The sequence below is a fragment of the Heteronotia binoei genome, chromosome 14 (assembly GCF_032191835.1).
Source record: "Heteronotia binoei isolate CCM8104 ecotype False Entrance Well chromosome 14, APGP_CSIRO_Hbin_v1, whole genome shotgun sequence".
NCBI classification, from domain to species: Eukaryota; Metazoa; Chordata; class Lepidosauria; order Squamata; family Gekkonidae; genus Heteronotia; species Heteronotia binoei.
Window position 1 is genome coordinate 26,550,971 of NC_083236.1, and position 18,071 is coordinate 26,569,041.

Consider the following 18,071-nt stretch of genomic DNA (forward strand, 5'->3'; position numbering starts at 1 on the left):
GAATAATAGGCTTATGAAATATTCATAACTTATTACAAGTACAATATATGTGACTGTGCACACAACTCCTTTACTAATAATTGGTACACTTCTATTGTTAAGAATACTACAAAACAGTACAGATCTCCCCCCCCCTACACTTTTTGGAATTATTCAGGAGCAGCTAGAGTTTGTACTTTATTTCATCTATAGCCCTGCATTTCTCCCCAGTGAGGACCCAAAGCAGCCAGCATTATCCTCCTCTTTCCGTGACGACAGATCATTTGACCTTGGACATGTTTGCATTATAGGACAGTGTGACCCACACCCTTATGCAAAGAGCACAGGGGGCAACAAATATCGAATTGACAGAGAGTAGCTCTCTTAAGAAATTCTCCATGCTTCCATCACAGTGAAAGCTGGTGATGATTAGAGCAGGAAAAGGCAACATATGGCCTCAAGCAAGCACAAGGAGAGGTTCTCTTCCACTATTTCACTGCTGTTGATAATTCAGAGGAATTGCAGAGGGCAGCTCAGTTCTCATAATATGAGCTTTGATAGACTCCCCCTGCCCCAAATCATCCAAAATTCCATGAAGGTGTGTCGCACCAGGGCTGGAGTTGTTAAATGTAAGTTCATAGTGGGTGCTATCCTCCTCCTAGCCTGTGCCAGCTGCTTTTTCTGTAGCCAGCTGCAGATGCTAAGAGTGGAAAGATGCTAAGAGTGGAAAGGAAACTGAGCACAGGTGAGTCAAACAGGCAAAGAGAATGTAACTTCTGTCACTTTGGTGTTGCATCCTCCCTCTGCAGGACAGCACAGCCTTGGGACACAGCCAGCAACCTCAACAGGGAGACGAGCCCATTTTCAACAGTCAGACTCCAAACTACAGCCATCCAGAAATGGTGGTTTTTTATTATTATTTTAATTATTACCCTGTCCCTTTAAAAAAACCAAAATTCGCTTACTCTGAACCACAAGCAAAAATTAAAAAAAATAAAAAGAACCTGAATCCTCTTTAAAATTAATAATTTGATATCTTGAGAGCACCTCAGCTGGACACAGCAGCTGTATTTCCTGAATGTCCCACCATACAGAATCCAGGGACATGTAGTTCTGCTGCCAGCCCAGTCGTTAGGCGAGAATGGCTCATTAGCTCTGAAAACAATCAGAATTTCATCCTAGTTAAAAATAGCTGACTCAGAAAATCTCTGCTGAGTAACAGGACCCTGAACAACTCGGTTAAGGTGCGACTGGAAGGAACCAGTCCAGGAAAGCAGAGACTTCAGAGATCAGCTGAACTTATTAACAGACATGATCTGGTGTTCAGAGCCATACAACCACCTAACCTTTGAGCCTGCAGTGAGTTTTTTCCAGTCCTCATCCATACCCTGTAACAAAATCCACAGGAAGTCGACTTGTACAATGAAAAGACCCTTTCCCCCCCATTTCCCTATGTAACATTTTTTTGTGTGTGTGTTTGTGTGTAGTGTGTGTGAGCACTTGAAAGTCATGTCGATCTCTGGTGTCTGACCCCTATTGGGGGCTTGAAGAATATTCAGAGAGGTGGCTGAATAAAGCCTGCCTCTGTCCTCCCGACTGCTGGTATTCCAAGGCGGTCTCCCATCCAAGTACTAACCACAGCTGACCCTGCTTAGCTCTCGTAAATATGATGAAATCAGGCTTGCCTGGGCTATCCAGATCAGGGCCCTGGGTAACATTTTGACTCAGATCCCCAGATTACTGTACCACCAGGACTTTGTGCACCTTAAAGAGTTTCTGACTGAGTTTCTGTGCCCTTGAATATCTTCAAATTTCCCTTTATCTTTCAAGGATTCTCTTCAAGTTCCTTCTTTTTCATATACAGAAAGTAAAAAGACACTTAATTTTTTTAACAAGATTACAATCCTCCCCCCCCCCCATTTTAAGCACACACACATTTGGGCAATTAAGCCATAGTGCTCAGTTGCCGGTTCTCTTTACATGATAAAATTCATTGTCCCCTCAATAATAAATTCTAACGTCATTGGTAATGCTACAAAATATGAGCCTGTTGGCCAAATAAATACAGTCCGATGTTTGTGTAGTGACCATCCTGGATTCTTGTACACAAATATGTGTAAGGTAAGGCAGAACAAAAGAAGATATCCTGAAAGGAAGATATCTTGAAACGATTTGGTGAATAGACTTGTGCAAGTTCACAGAAAAGCAACCAAGTCATTAGGACACGTGAAATCAAAACTGTAGAAGCTTTCTCCTATCAGCCCTGTTCCATTTCGGGAGGGGAAGTGGAAAAGGAAACCCTCTTTCGCTGAAATCTAAGAGACCGCAGGGATTGGGCCTCTTAGGTTTTCTTTTACTCCACAGTTCAGGAAGTAGACTCATCTGAGGGTGGAGTTGAAGGGATCACTTTGTGAGGTCCACAAAGACAGCATGGGTAGTAGTCTGTCCGAAGATAAATGCTCCAAGAGTAACCATGAAGATTCCGTAGCTGACCAAGGCCCACCAACTGTGGAAACATGACAGGTTCATGTACCTTCTCAGGAAGAAGGACCACCACACTGTTAAAAGAGAAAAGTAATCCAAGTCTCTTACCTTGCTGGCCTGGCTTCTTGGATTTCAGAGAGCTTGGTGTGGATGAGGCAAAGCCCTATCAAGGAACAAACATATGAAGCCCTCAATAAGGAGTTAAGTGAAGTCTCTGGGCAAACCTGATCATATTCAGGGAATAAAAACATCAGCCAATTCATGTTGGTGCATGTGGAACTTTTCTCTGACACAGAACCTAACTGGAGACATCTGCAGAAAAGTCTGTCGTGTGAACCCAATCCTGAGAAGACCACCAATTTGCCTCACCAAAAGCAAGGGAAATAATGTCACCGGGAGGAGGGGGAAGAGCAAATACCAACATCTCACCTAATTCAGTGGGACATGTTGCTTTTCATAAAGGGTGGTGTAGACAGAACCCCAATGTAACTCAGACAAGAATGTTATCCCATGTAACTCAGACAAGAATCTTAACATATCCATGACAGAAGCTAGTCTAGCCGTTTCTTGTGAAATCTTTCACAGAAGTAGCCACAACTGTCCTGGGCTCCATGGCTGAGCATGTATTATTCCACCCACCTCCCCACACACACAATGTTTGAATCACATCAAGCTCCCATGGCCACTTCTTGCATATTCCAAGTTCATCTTCCTGAACATTTTGTCCAGAAAAGGAAGGAAGTGGTGCCTCAGCTGGAGAAAAGTGAAGAGTCATAACAAGGAAGAAGAAAAAGAACAGGATTTATATCTCACTCTTCACTCGGAGTCTCAGACTGGCTTACAATCTCCTTCCCTTCCCCTCCCCACAACAGACACCTTGGGAAGTAGGTGGGGCTGAGAGAGCTCTGAGAAAACTGTGACTGACTAAGGTTACCCAGCCGGCTGCTTGTGGAGAAGTGGGGATCAAACCTGGTTCTCCAGATTAGAATATGCCACTCTAACCACTACACCAAAGTAGCTGTCACCCTGACACTCTCTCCAGTACTCTTGGCAGACGTTCTCTGATTTCTTTCTGCAGCCATCATGTTGAGACAGACCAAGAACCTTATGGCAGCATTTTGCCCCTAAATTCCTTATAGATAATGCAAACTGAGCAGCATAAAGCCCTACACTGTAGTAGTTTTTCTGAGCCATACTGACATTCATTCTTATGCGGGAGGACAGAGACCCCCTTGGCTTCAACCTAGTTAGCAGCTGTGGTGCAAGGCCTGCTGTGCACCTCCTCCCAGCACCTGAATTCTGTGACCTCTGGACTGGTGACCTCAACCCCCCAGCTGGGGGCAGCAAGCAAACATCAGAAAAGAGAAGAAAGGCTGTGAGAGGCTCCCACAGAGAGGCCTGCATAAATATCAGGGCCACACATAAGTCATTGTCACAACTCTGAATCTTGGGCTCTGCAAACGGACAGGGTGTCCTATCTAGAGCTCCCCATGGCCTCCTTCCAGAATCTCAATCCTCTCTAAGGATATCCACATGGTTGTCTTCCCAACACTGTGTACAGCCATCAGCCTCTGACACAGGAATTTCAAGTTGCAGAGGAAAAAGACAGAAGTGGTTTTTTTTGCCAAGGGTAGACAAACAAGAGGCTCTCTGCTGTCAGATGATAGCCTTTTGCACACACGGAGTCTTCCTCCTATTCCCCCCCATGGCCCTGTTCATGTTACAGTGAATGCACATACATTTGTTCATAAGGAACAGCCAGCAAATGTTTGCTTTACAAATGAAACCAGGAACCAGCACCTGAATAAAAATGAAGCTTGTATCATAGGTGCAGCAGTACATGTACTGAATGTTGCAAGAAGATTACTTAATGCATATATAAGGAGCAATCAAGTATACACGGTATATGGATTGTACATGTGTTCACTGTACCTCGTGAACAGGGCTACTATCCCTTGAGGGGGCCCTCAGTGTCCAAATGGTACCATCAGGGAAGCCCCCTTACCTGGGAAGACAAAGATGAAGCAGGCAGCCAGCCCCCCAATGAGAGATATGACTCTGCCGATATCGGGAATGAACAAGGCAAGGAGGAGGGTGAGAAGGAACCAAATGACAGTCTGGAGCAGACGGCGGCGTCTTTCTCGCACCACGTCTTCTTCCACAGTCTCTCCCTTGTAGCGCAGCCAAAGACCTTCCAGAACAGCCCTAGCCAGGAAGCAAAAACAAAAGGCATCATCAGGGCTTCCTTCCATCATGTCCAGGGCAGAAGCTCCCTGGGAGCCTGGCACGTGGCTGGCGATATCCCCTGCATTGAGGATGCAATTCCACTGCAGATTTCTCCCAATGCGCTCACCTGCCACAGAAGTGCAGGATGGGGTAGGACGTCAGAACACAGACAATGATGAAGGCTCGTGCTATGGCAACTGGAATGTCATTGGAGGGGTAGGAAAGGAGCACATCCTGTTCTACGCCAGAACCAAAGGTGAGGAAACCACAGACACCTGGTGGAAAACGGAGAACAGAAGGATCTACCATGACACAAAAGGAAAGACCATGGCTCTAGCAATTAGCCACTCTCCCCAACACAGGAACAGGAGCCTGGGGTCTCTGCTGGTGCTCAGCAGTCCTAGGGCACCACTGGTCTCCCATTCTCCTTTCCAGACCACAGGGAGCAGCTACAGGAAATGCACCTGACAAAGTCTGATTCCCTACCTGTGCCTGTGTAGACAAAAAGGGCAATGATCATGGCAGCTGTCACTACTGCTCCCCAGGGCTTCAGTTCTGGTTGTTTCATGCTGTTGAAGACGGGCACACTGCTGACATGGCACTGCCAGGGATAAGAGGAGATACTAAGTAGGTGAGGCTAGAACACTGCTTGGATGAAAAAAGATGCAAGCTTTTGCGTTATGCAGAATTTATCCGCAGACCGTAATAGTACAGGGTGAGCAAAAAAACTCTTTTGTGCCACCTCCCATTTTGCTTTATGTTTGTAAATGTTTGGCACTTTGTGGTTAGAATCCAAACACCAACTCAGTGAGTTCCGCATAATTTTTTAATAATTCATTCTGGTTTATGACTTTAGTTCAGCTGAAGGATGATTACAGTCTTCATTCCAGGAAATGGAGGTGACGTTGGTCGGTAAAGGCTGATGCCCTCAAGGGGACTGTCTTGCCCACTTTGGAAGTGATCAGCCTATCACTGGCTGACTCTGCTGAACAGAGTTCAGTGGTTGGTTGCAATCTGACTGTGTTATTTGAAAGACAGAGTTCCCTTTTCTACTTCATCTGCATAAAACGACAGCAACAAGAAAAGAGAGACAGTGTGGTATGGTGGTCGGAGTGTTGCACTAGATCTAGGAGACCTGGTTTGAATTTCCATTCTGCCATGGAGGCTCACTCGATGGCTTTGGGGGCACATCACACATTTTCAGCCTCACCTACTTCACAGGGTTGTTATGGGGAGACAGTGGAGTCCCCAATGGGGAGAAAGGCAGGGCATAAACAAAGTCAGAAATGAATAAAATTAAAATATGAATTTGGTTCACTGGGGACTAACACAAAGGGAGACAAAGACAGCCAGAAGAGATGGAGGCAGCTTCCTGGCCCCAGTCAGCTTCCACCCCTCCATGACCCTCAGACAAGCATTACCTGGAAGCCAAAGCAAATGGTGGGCATGGCATTGAACACAGACATCCAGGAGGAGGGGCTGTGAAGAGAAAAACATAAGCCTGCTCAGAACCTCCCTCTCATCCACCGTCTGTACTGAACATTTACCAGGGCCTAGAAATTCCCAGATTCTGGACTGTCCAGATCCAAATTAATGGAAAATCAAGATAGCAGATTCTCTTGAAATACAGGACAGGCTTCCCCGATGAGGCCTAGCTACATTAAAATGCACATGTTCATTTTTAGGGTTAAGTAGACATACAATTTCTTACAGAGATAATTTCTAACCTTGCTTTCCTTCACTCATTCTGATCTCTGTGACCTTCCTACGCAGCTACTGAGTATGGGAACTGCCCCTTCCCGTCTCTATGGATGATGATGATTATATTGGATTTATATCCCACCCTCCATTCTGAATCTCAGAGCAGCTTACAATCTTCTTTATCTTCCTCCCCCACAACAGACACCCTGTGAGGTAGGTGAGGCTGAGAGCTTTCACAGAAGGTGCCCTTTCAAGGACAACCTCTGCAAGAGCTATGACTGACCCAAGGCCTTTCCAGCAGCTGCAAGTGAAGGAGTTGGGAATCAAACCCGGTTCTTCCAGATAATAGTCCGCACACTTAACCACTACACCAAACTGGATTAATGATGTTAGGCAACCACCCACTGAGCAGAAAAGGAGAACTGTGAAGGGAAGGGTTCCATGCATCAATGTTCCCTTTAAGCTGAGTTAGTGTGAGCTAGCTCACAGTTTTTTAACCTCTAGCTCACACATTTTTGTCTTAGCTCAGGAAAAATGGCTCCAGAGCAAACTCATTTATGCAGTAGCTCACAACTTTCATGCCAGTAGCTCACGAAGTAGAATTTCTGCTCACAGGACTCCACAGCTTAGGGGGAGTGTCGGCTGGGATACAGGAAGGGCTCCTTGGCTAGGGAATCTGTTGACAACCTGAGAACTATAAGCATTTTCTAACTCCAGTTTACGTCTAAATTGGAGATTCTCTTGTCTAGACACACCCATGAAAAATAGATCCCCCCTTTTGCCTTTGTGTATGAAATAATGACTGGCTGATTATATGTCCAGGCCTGCTCCCATCAATTCTATTTAAAGAACCGCCACTCCCATTTTACCTGGTTGGGATTTCCCCTGGGATGATGTCCGGATCTGGCCAGATGTATTTGACAACGATGACAGCAGTGACGTACCATGTCCCGATCACACTCAAGCAGCTGAGGGAGAGGGAGGTTGGGGAAAGGTTACAGAGCTACGCTACCACCTCTTTCCAAGGATGCTGTGACCAGTGCGAATTCAGAATACTAGCGTCATCCCTGGATCTAAATGCAGGGCAACAGCCTCTGCTGCTCAGATCCTATGGTGTCAGGCTTGCCCTGGGCAAAGTGATCTCACACTCTTTCATTCAAGCATCAGCCTCCTGATGGCTAGTATTTCTGAATCAGCTTTCCCACCCTTGTATTGTGCTCTTGGGGGCCACCAGTGTTAGCAGTGGTGAATAAAGAGATTCTGCCAAGGTATCTCATGGGTATACAGTACACATGCATGCAACAGACACTGTCCAGTTCTTACTTTGGCCTCGTGAAAGGTGATGCTTTAGTACAGTGATTCTCAGTGGCTTGGGAGCCACTGATGGCTCTTTTGCCATGCTACCTGAACACCACTCCCCAATATAGCATGTTTCAGGAAAGTAGGCAAGGCCTATGCCTAATGGGGTTTGTGGTTGGGAGGCAGCACCCCCCCTAAAACACCCAGTAGACTGGGTAAAGAGTAAGCCTCCCTTTGTTGCAGGATTCACGCTGGGGATGGAAGCAATGCTTTTGGGCATCCAGTAATTACAAATGTGGCTTTCCATGAATTGTGGACTGAATGCCACTGCTTTAGAATATACAGATCTCCCCTACAAACATGGGATGGGGATGCATGCAGGGATCAGAAGTAGGATCCTCTCTGCTGTATACAGCACCCCCTTTGGATGGTCCCAGACTTTTCAAGTCTTATTCTCCACCTACCTACAGCAACCCAGGAATTCCTATGCTGCTGGAAGGCTAATCCCTGCACAAATCACCTCAGCCTCCATCTGGCAAGCTCAAGTGAATGATCCTTGCAAAGAGCTTTGTATCCCAGGAAGTTATTCTCATTGGGCACAGCCATTGCTGACCGACCATCTCTTGAAAGCTAAGTTCCAGCTGTTCCCAGTCAACAACTGCTATTCAGGGGACATTCCAAAGCCCCATGGCTACAAAGGAGTCAGCACCCAACACTATTCTTCAGTGGGGCAGTTTAACTTAATGGGGCCTTCCCCCCAGCCTAAGACATATTCAGCAACTGGACCTGCTTTATCCCATCAGGATAGACTAGGGTAGCCAGCATTCTTCATTCTGAGAAGATTGGCCAAAGGTTATCCTGTGTGTGATAAAATTTGAAGACCACAAAATAATCCCCCCTTGAGAGCCAGCCACTCATCTGTCCAGTCCTTCCCCACCTCGACCTGCAGGTTACCTGGCGTATTTCTGGAACCCAATCTCCTTAGGGACGGAAAGGGGAAGGATAAGCAGGAAGGCCGTGATGCTGATGGTGAACTTGCGGTCAGTGTACCAGTGGCTACTCTCTGCTCCCGAGGATTCCATCATCAGTGCCGCAATGACTAGCCAAGGAGAAAAGAGGAGACAACCTCACCAAGGGAAATCTTCTTGCTAGCAAAGGGAGTTCAGCATCAAGAGCTCAAGGCAGCACATGGCTGGAGGCAGAAAAAGCACTCTGATGCAAACCTCACCCTCTGTGTCCAGAGAGAGAAGGTGTGAAAGATGGGGGACCATTTTTAATAATGGGAAGCCAAGGGGTCCAGGTACTGGGCCAGGGAAGCCCAAAAGCTGAGATCTTTCCTACCAACAACTGCAGCCAGCAAGGAATCAGAGGTGCTCAACCCACCCACCCACCCCTCCCCAAACAAGACTGGAGTAACGCCAGAGCCTACCTGGAGTAACGCCAGGGCCTACCTGGAGTAACGCCAGGCCCTCACAATCTGGAATGGGAAGAGACTGCAGCACAAGAAGTTGGGTTGCAAACCCGCTAACAATGGGACAGTTATAGGACTGCTTGTTGGGCACAAAAGCCTGGGTGGTTCTCATAGTTTTTCAGCTCACTCAGCAACCTTCAGCAAGCACTAGAGAGCCTTGGGTGGAAAACTGGCCCATTAATAGAATGTTTTCAGCAGCAGACATTTTGCTTATTCTGCTTACTTCATTTATACTCCACTTTTCTCCTCAATGGGGATACAAAGTGGCTTACATAATTCTCCAGTTTAATCTAACAACAACCCTTGTGAGGTAGACAAGGTTAAGGATAGGGAACTGGCCCAAGGCCACCCAGCAGGCTTCCATGGCAGACAGAGGACTTAAACCTGGGTCTCCAAGATCCTAGTCTGATACGCTAACCACCACACCAGCTCTCAAGTTTTCATCCTTGCCGGATTGGCACTTGACTACATATCACTGGCATCAGCGCCCCCCAGGGCCCACTTGGACCCAACAAGGGCATACCTTGCTTTTGTTTTATTTTATATTATTTCGGTTTTGACTTGCAATCTTTGAATTATTACAGCAAGCCCCCTCAAGACAAAAGGAAAGGTCCCCTGTTCAAGCACCAGTCGTTTCCGACTCTGAGGCGACGTTGCTTTTACGGCAGACTTTTTACAGGGTGGTTTGCCATTGCCTTCCCCAGTCATCTACACTTTCCCCCAAGCAAGCTGGGTACTCATTTTACTGACCTCGGAAGGATGGAAGGCTGAGTCAACCTGGAGTCGGATACCTGAAAACCCAGCTTCCGCCCAGGATTGAACTCAGGTAAATATTCAAATAATGCATGAGATTGCAAGTCAAAACCAAAATAATATAAAATAAAACAAAAGCAAGGTATGCCATGTGTGTTCCAAATGAAAATGAAGTGCCCTGGCATATGCCAGCCTCTTGGTGCATTGCAAGGGTGAAGCTACCCCTGCCACAAAAGTAACCAGCGAGGCCTTTGAGAGGCAGGGATGTCTGGACCCCAGCCAGGACCTGACCTGACCCTCCCCCAAAGTCCTCCTGAGAGCCCTGGCTGGAGGACACCACAGTGCAGCACACAAGGGAGGGAAAGGAGGAAGCTGACAGCTACCCTGCTGGCTGGATAGCTCCATCACAGGAGCATTTGGAGCGACCTCAGCATGACCCCAATCCTGTCGAGAGTTGGCTTCCTGGATCCACCCGTGTGAGGAACCATGGGGGTGGGATGGGGAGGAGCTGGAGGGTGGAAATTTTAGGACAGGGAAAGTGGAGGTGAGGAGGAACAAGTCAGGACAGACGGAAAGAGACCTGACGAGAGGGCAGACACTAGCTCAGAGAGACAAGGGAGGCCAGAGTCCTCCACAGCCTGAAAAGGTCCAAACCCCTCTGTCTGGAGCAGCGTGAGAAGGAACCAGGGACAAGAGCAATCCCCTTCCTTGCTGCAGTCTGAGCCTATCCACAAAACCCATCTGAAGGTTCTCTCCAGTCCTGGACCATATCTCCCCCACCAGTGACCCATTGCAGTCCACCCATCCAGACATGGCGTTCCACTGCACGGAAGTTGTAGCTCCTGTGGATCACTGCACCCACTTTTGCAAAGCACAAGGCCAAAATAAGCGACCATGTAGCAGACCATCCCTGCTCCACATTCCCCATAACCAGCACTCACTCTTGTCCTGCTGATCCCCGATGATGATGAGGAAGGCAATGCAGGTGCCAAACGTGTAGACGGCGATGGTCACCTCGCACAAGATCCCTGTAATCTTCCCGCACACAGCCCAGACCACTTCCTGGTACGTAGACTCGTTGCTAGCCTGGGAGCAGTAGGCTAGGATGACCAGACCACCAATGATGAAGACCAGCATGCACTGCAGTAAAGGGACAGAATACCTTTCAGTATGAGTGATACGGCTTCTGGGAACCCCAGAAAAAAATGATGCTATCTCTGCTCTCCCACCCCAAAGGAAGCAGAGCCTACAAGACTCCCAACTGGAGACCCAGGCAGACAGATCAATAGTGGACAGCAAGAGAAGCAACAGCTTGGCCTTCTAACAAGGGGCACCTAGAGCCATTTTTGGAAGGTCCATGGCACGGAATTCAAGGTCATCAGATTGCCCTTCTAGCTTTTGTGCTCTCAAGGAACGTTCAGCAACATTCCCACCACCTTCCCAATAAAAACAGAAGACCTGCCTAGCTGGATCAAACCAGAGTCCCACAGTACAGTAGGGGAACTGAAAGGCCATCTACTATCAGAGTTCAAAGCAGTACAGTTTAAACTGGGAGAGGGAGGGGGCACTCCTGATTCATAACCCATATCCATAGGTACCATGCTACCCCTCTCTCTGAAGATGAATGTCTCCAAGTGGATGTTCCTAATCAACCACTTGGGGTTGGGCTAGATAACCCTGGAGGACCCTTCCGACTCTATGATTCTATGAACCAGTTGGCACCCCATTATTTTCCCTTTTAAAAATAATGATTCAAATAATATTATCTGGCTAATAGATCCAAGTGGGCAGCCGTGTTGGTCTGAAGCAGTAGAACGAAGTAGGAGTCAAGTTCTACCTTTAAGACCAATGAAGTTTTTATTCAGAATGTAAGCTTTCGTATGCATGCATACTTCTTCAGACGAGGGGACAGGGTACAGTGAGCTGCAATACATGTAGTTGGTGGGTTAAGAGTGTAAACTGCTACAAAGGATCAAATAGTGTAATGAACTGGAAGACCATTTGGTCTGGATAGCAATAAAAGGTAATAAAAGTTGCCTGTTAATTGCTGTTGCTGAAAGTCTAGGTAAAACAAAGAGACATGTATTTCCTAGTTTGCAAATATGCATCTGGCTAATGTTAGCACTGTCTATGCACAGTGATGGAGATATGACTGGCATAAATTCATTCAAGAAACGTCAACAAACAGAGAGGGAGAGAGAGAACATTCAGGCTTATGAATTGTTTGACATAGCTTTGGCTAAAACACAGCATGAAATACTGCCCCTTAGAGCCAGTAATTCAAACAGATCCAGGAGGGCAGCCATGTGGGTCTGAAGCAGTTGAACAAAGCAGGAATCAAGTTTCACCTTTAAGACCAACCAAGTTTTATTGAGAACGTAAGCTTTCATGGGCTCTCTAAGCACACTTCATCAGACAAGGGGATCAAGACCAACCAAGTTTTATTGAGAACGTAAGCTTTCGTGTGCTCTCTAAGCACACTTCATCAGACAAGGGGATCAGGTAATCCCCTCGTCTGATGAAGTGTACTTAGAGAGCGCACGAAAGCTTACGTTCTCAATAAAACTTGGTTGGTTTTAAAGGTGCAACTTGACTCCTGCTTTGTTCAGATAATTCAAACAGTCAGCCCAGGTGGAAGCTGCCACACCCCAAGCCTCTGGCCTTCATGGTCATAGGAAGAATTTCCAACAGTATGCAGGAAGATTTTTCTAACAGACTAGGAAAGAAATGGGTTTGAATTAGTCAAGGGATGAGACTTCTACACTCCCCCCATGATGCCAGGGTGCGGTGATCTGCCCAGCTGTGCTATTCTCACCCTCTCCAAAGCTGTAACTGTCTCTTTCTCCATTTTCAATTCAGGCTCTAAGCATTACAGAATGCCAAAATCCAAATTTTTCAAATGGAACCAAAATAGGCCAGTATTGAAGTCTCAGGTTTGTGCAGAATGCATGTCCTGCAGCTGTTGAATTCTACAGTTTGCAAATATGTATTTTAGCACACAATTTGGCTGCTGCCATTGGTGAGGACAACCGGGGGACATTTCTTTGGAACTACACGGGAGTTTTTCCCACATGCAAGAGAGATGGTGAAGATCACAGCCACTGCCGCTGTGAAGCAATGCTCCCCTAAGTCAAGGGGCAGGTAGTGGCAGTGAACCCCATGTCCCCTCCTGTTTTTACCCCACCCTTCCTCCAAACGGCTGCCTTCATGGCTCTTCCCTCCTCACATTTCACCCCATTTCATTATCCCTCTTATCTTCATGCCAACGCACATCTCTGCTCTCACCATCTGCACAGCAACACCTGCCGCCACGCCGCCTGCCATGCTGAAGGCTGCTGGGAAGTTGAGGAGCCCAGCCCCAAGGGCAGCATTCACCACAATGAAGATGGCCCCAAGGATTGAGGTCGTTGCAGGCCCTTGTTCCTCAGCACTCCTGGGCCCCACCTCCACGCAGGGGCTCTGTAGCAGCCTGGCCCGCTCACCAGCATCTGCGCTCCACGACCAGTCTCCATACTCACTGTTGATCCCCATGTTGCTCTGGGCCATGGCTTTACCAGGAAAGCAACACTCAGATGCAAACCAAATCTGATCGGAGTCTCATGCCCAGAGAAACCCAAAACATTAGTCTGAAGGATACAAGAGCTTGGCATCCCAGACAGACATGTCGGGCTCAGATGAGGCTGCCACCAAGTTTGGGGCTCAGGGGACACTGGTCCTAGAAGAACCTAAAAGACAAAAATCAGCACTGAGCATATGGAGAGGGAACCTGTTCTTCAAAACAGCCAGTCAATGGTTATTAATCATTGGGCGCAGGGGGGCAGAAAGCTACCTTTCAGCTGTTTTCTAGGCAGGCATACAAACACACACAAATTCTCCACAGCATCTCTGGGGCTTTCATTATAGAATTTTCCAGGGGAGAGGGAAGAGAACGCCACCCCTCAGCTAGACACCAGGTGAAAGCAGACACCCTCAAAGCTTTTCACGTCCCTCTTCTGGGATACACTGAAATGTTTCTTTTGGGGGGGGGGGTCAGAACACCAGATCTTAGCTGGAATGTCTCCCTTTGTCCCAGAGCAGGAACTTGGTGAGAACAGGGAGGAGGGCAGGCCACCAAAGGACTCTCATGAGCCACATATTGCCCTTAAGGCATATTTTGCCCACCCATGCAGTCTAGGCCAGCAGTGTGATCTTTTAGCAAAAAGACAAAAATTATCTAACAGTAAATCTCCTTTTACAGCGTCCTTAGACCACAGCATCAAGAAAATAACTATCTTGTTGGTTTATACCAGGAAAGATCCATCTACTCTAGCATCCTGCCTCTGATAGTGGCCAATCTGGAAAAATCACAAGCAGAGCATTGTGGCCATTCTCTTTTTTTGTCCCCCCGGCACCTGATAAATCAGAGCTAGAATGCCCTCCAGACAGAGGCCTCGAGGCAGGGAGATAGCAAAGGTTTAACTAATTGCTTTCTTTGTATAGGCTAAGGGTGTGTGTGGATTTTTACTCCCCTCCCCCTAATCATCCCAACCAAGTGGCCCCACCAGTATCACAAAGATACTGCTTGCTAACCGTCACCAGTGGCCCACTAGAGACTTCAAAGGTAGACTAGTTTGCTCTTGAAGCCCAGAAAAGATGAATTCTCAAAAAGGAAGACACTCAAAACACAACTTGACCTTGTTTATTGGTTGCTACAGCAGCTAGCTGCATCTCACAGCAATTTTCTGCTTGACTCAGCAGGCTTTCACTAGGGTGAAGTTCAGAAACATTTGAGGAGTGTCTGCCAAAAAAAAAAAATCTCAATGGATAATGGTTGTTTCTCTTTCACAGACGCTATCTTTCATAGCAAAGTATGGCTAGCTCCTGTGCAGATGACAAAACCTGCACAATAGAGCCACCCACAGATACATTATCCTACAGTTTTTGCCTGCTCGGGGTTCTCAGGAGTACAGGAAAATAAGACTCTAGTAAACGAAATGGGGTAGAAAATCCTCTAAATCGGCCAATTCAGGAATAATTCAGAGGGGATGGAACATCGACAGCAACGGAATGCAATCAACAGAAGAGGGGGGAGTCTGCCCGGTTGAGAGCCTAGGATTTTTTTTTTTTGAGGGGGGGGGGAGATTTTGCTCCCCCGTTCGATTCTGGATGAGTCCCCAGCAGACTCCACGCTTTCTATCACAGTCAATCTTGGAAATGGTTTGAAAACAAAAACACAAAGCAATCCCAAATTGGCTAAGATCCACAGCCCTCGCTTGATCATCTTCTCCGCCACCAAACTCCAACCGCTTGCACGCGCACACAAAAAAGCCCTGAAAAATCAAATTTTGTAACATCGTTTATACAATACAGGAATCCTACAGACATACATTTCAGCTCAGCAAATTTTACGCCCATCCTGGTCTGCATTAGACCGAGATTATTAGCTCATTGAGGGGAAGGGCGGACTATAAATCTACTAAATAAATAAATATTATAGATTCCGCTCCTTGAACACAGAAAACTAGCCAGTGTAACAGACCCAGCTGTGCTTTCTGCGTACAGAGTATACCGCTCTCTGTGCCAAATCTGTAAAGGGAACGCGATCCGCGGCTACTCACCTCCACACCGGCTCGGGCAACGACTCAGCTGACTAATGACACGTGATCACGAACAAAGTGCAATGAACACCGGGAAACGTAGTTCCTCGATCACAAGCGACTATACCCATGCACTGGGCGAGATAGCAGGCAGAAGCAGGGCGGGGGTGGTTACGGCACTTGAGGCGGGCAAAGGAGGCTGCCGCGCAACCTGACCTGGGACTCCAGCGGGCTAGGAGGGTGCGGGTCAAACCACGTTCCTTCATTGCCTAGGGTTGCCAGCCTCCAGGTGACACCTGGAGACCTGCTATCACAATCGATCTCCAGATGACAACGATCAGTTCCCTTGGAGAAAATGGCAGTTGCTTTGGAGCGGGTGGGTTCTATGGTCTTATACCCTGCTGAAGTCCCTCCCCTCTCTACACTTTGCCCTCCCCAGGCTCCATCCCCCAAATCTCCAGGTACTTCCAAACCCAGAAGCGGAACTCTCAGGAAAGGAAGAGAGTGTCCGGGAAGCCCTGGATTAACCAATTTGCCAGCCCTGGATTAACCAGTAAGCAAAATTAGCACGTTTAAGGCACTAAGAGGGGGACACCACAGAGTTTTTCCCTGCTATCATGCCCTTAACTCACTGCCACACTAGCCTTTAGTCGAATTTTTGCAATTGTCTTTATCTGCCATGTTCAACTGAATAAAATTGTGTTGATCTTAAGGGTGCAACTTGACTCCTACTTTAATCTGCATTTAAAAAAAACTTTTGTTTGGCATAGTATTTATTGAGTCTTCATATTTTGTCAGTTAAGCAAAGGGCGGGCCCAGGGGCACCAATGTTCAGCTGTGAACATATGAAGCTGCCTTATACTGAATCAGACCCTTGGTCCATCAAAGTCAGTATTGTCTTCTCAGACTGGCAGCGGCTCTCCAGGGTCTCAAGTTGAGGTTTTTCACACCTATTTGCCTGGACCCTTTTTTGGAGATGCCGGGGATTGAACCTGGGACCTTCTGCTTCCCAAGCAGATGCTCTTCCAGTGAGCCACCGTCCCTCCCCTAAACTGATGTTTAGGGCATCAGTTGGCCTTAATCCAACCCTGCAACTTGTTCAAAATCTACTGGTAGATTTGTTAGAAGAAAGATGGGGAGAATTTGGATCTGGCCCTCCTACCCTTTTCATTGTTCCATCTCCGCAAAAGACCTGCATTAGCATCTTCCTCCAACATCCCTCATAGGCAGCTGCATCTCTACCCTTATTACCGGGTAAGAGATTACAGATATAGCATCCCCTTTTCTCCCCCTCTGCACTATATGCCGTATCCTCACCACTCCCACAAGACTTGGATATGGGAGTAACATGGATTTTCTATACAGAACAGCAGTGGTGGAAGATGACTTCATGCCTGTCTTGCATGACCTTTTGTTGGCAGCTGAACAGCTTTTGATAATAGGGACATTGGAAAATGGAGTAAAATTAACTTTACATGCTCTACAACTTTTCCCTCTCATTGAAAAAGCCACATGCGGCTCCTGAGCCATGGTCTGGCCACCCCAGGACTAAGATCCTCACCACTGAGGGCAAAGTTTAGAGAGGGGAGGGACTTCAGCAGGGTATAATACCATAGATTGACGAATTAAAAACTAATAAGTCACCAGGTCCAGATGGCATACATCCAAGAGTTCTGAAAGAACTTAAAGTTGAACTTGTGGATCTCCTGACAAAAATATGTAATCTTTCATTGAAATCTGCCTCCGTTCCTGAGGACTGGAAGGTAGCAAATGTCACCCCCATCTTTAAAAAGGGTTCCAGAGGAGATCCAGGAAATTACAGGCCAGTCAGTCTGACTTCAATACCGGGAAAGTTGGTAGAATCCATTATCAAGGACAGAATGAGTAGGCACATTGATGAACACAAGTTATTGAGGAAGACTCAGCATGGGTTCTGTAAGGGAAGATCTTGCCTCACTAACCTGTTACAGTTCTTTGAGGGGGTGAACAAGCATGTGGACAAAGGGGATCTAATAGATGTTGTTTACCTTGACTTCCAGAAAGTTTTTGATAAAGTTCCTCATCAAAGGCTCCTTAGTAAGCTCGAGAGTCATGGAGTAAAAGGACAGGTCCTCTTGTGGATCAAAAACTGGCTAATTAATAGGAAGCAGAGAGTGAGTATAAATGGGCAGTCTTCGCAGTGGAAGACGGTAAGCAGTGGGGTGCCACAGGGCTCAGTACTGGGTCCCATGCTCTTTAACTTGTTCATTAATGACCTGGAGTTGGGAGTAAGCAGTGAAGTGGCCAAGTTTGCAGATGACACTAAATTGTTCAGGGTGGTGAGAACCAGAGAGGATTGTGAGGCACTCCAAAGGGATCTGTTGAGGCTGGGTGAGTGGGTGTCAATGTGGCAGATGAGGTTCAATGTGGCCACGTGCAAAATAATACACATTGGGGCCAAGAATCCCAGCTACAAATACAAGTTGATGGGGTGTGAACTGGCAGAGACTGACCAAGAGAGAGATCTTGGGGTTGTGGTAGATAACTCACTGAAAATGTCAAGACAGTGTGCGATTGCAATAAAAAAGGCCAATGCCATGCTG

The 18,071-nt window shown here is 47.1% G+C and overlaps 1 protein-coding gene across 1 annotated transcript; it reads right to left on the bottom strand.

The window, feature by feature from the left end:
- Positions 1-2,338: 2,338 nt before the first annotated feature.
- On the bottom strand, positions 2,339-13,592 carry SLC38A7 (solute carrier family 38 member 7). Its single transcript, XM_060254347.1, has 10 exons — positions 13,199-13,592; positions 10,855-11,053; positions 8,644-8,788; positions 7,260-7,358; positions 6,111-6,168; positions 5,176-5,290; positions 4,817-4,964; positions 4,469-4,668; positions 2,572-2,626; positions 2,339-2,485 (listed from the first exon to the last, which is right to left on the bottom strand). The coding sequence occupies exons 1-10, from the start codon at positions 13,457-13,459 to the stop codon at positions 2,383-2,385; spliced, it is 1,383 nt and encodes a 460-aa protein (XP_060110330.1). The 5' UTR covers positions 13,460-13,592; the 3' UTR covers positions 2,339-2,382.
- Positions 13,593-18,071: the final 4,479 nt, after the last annotated feature.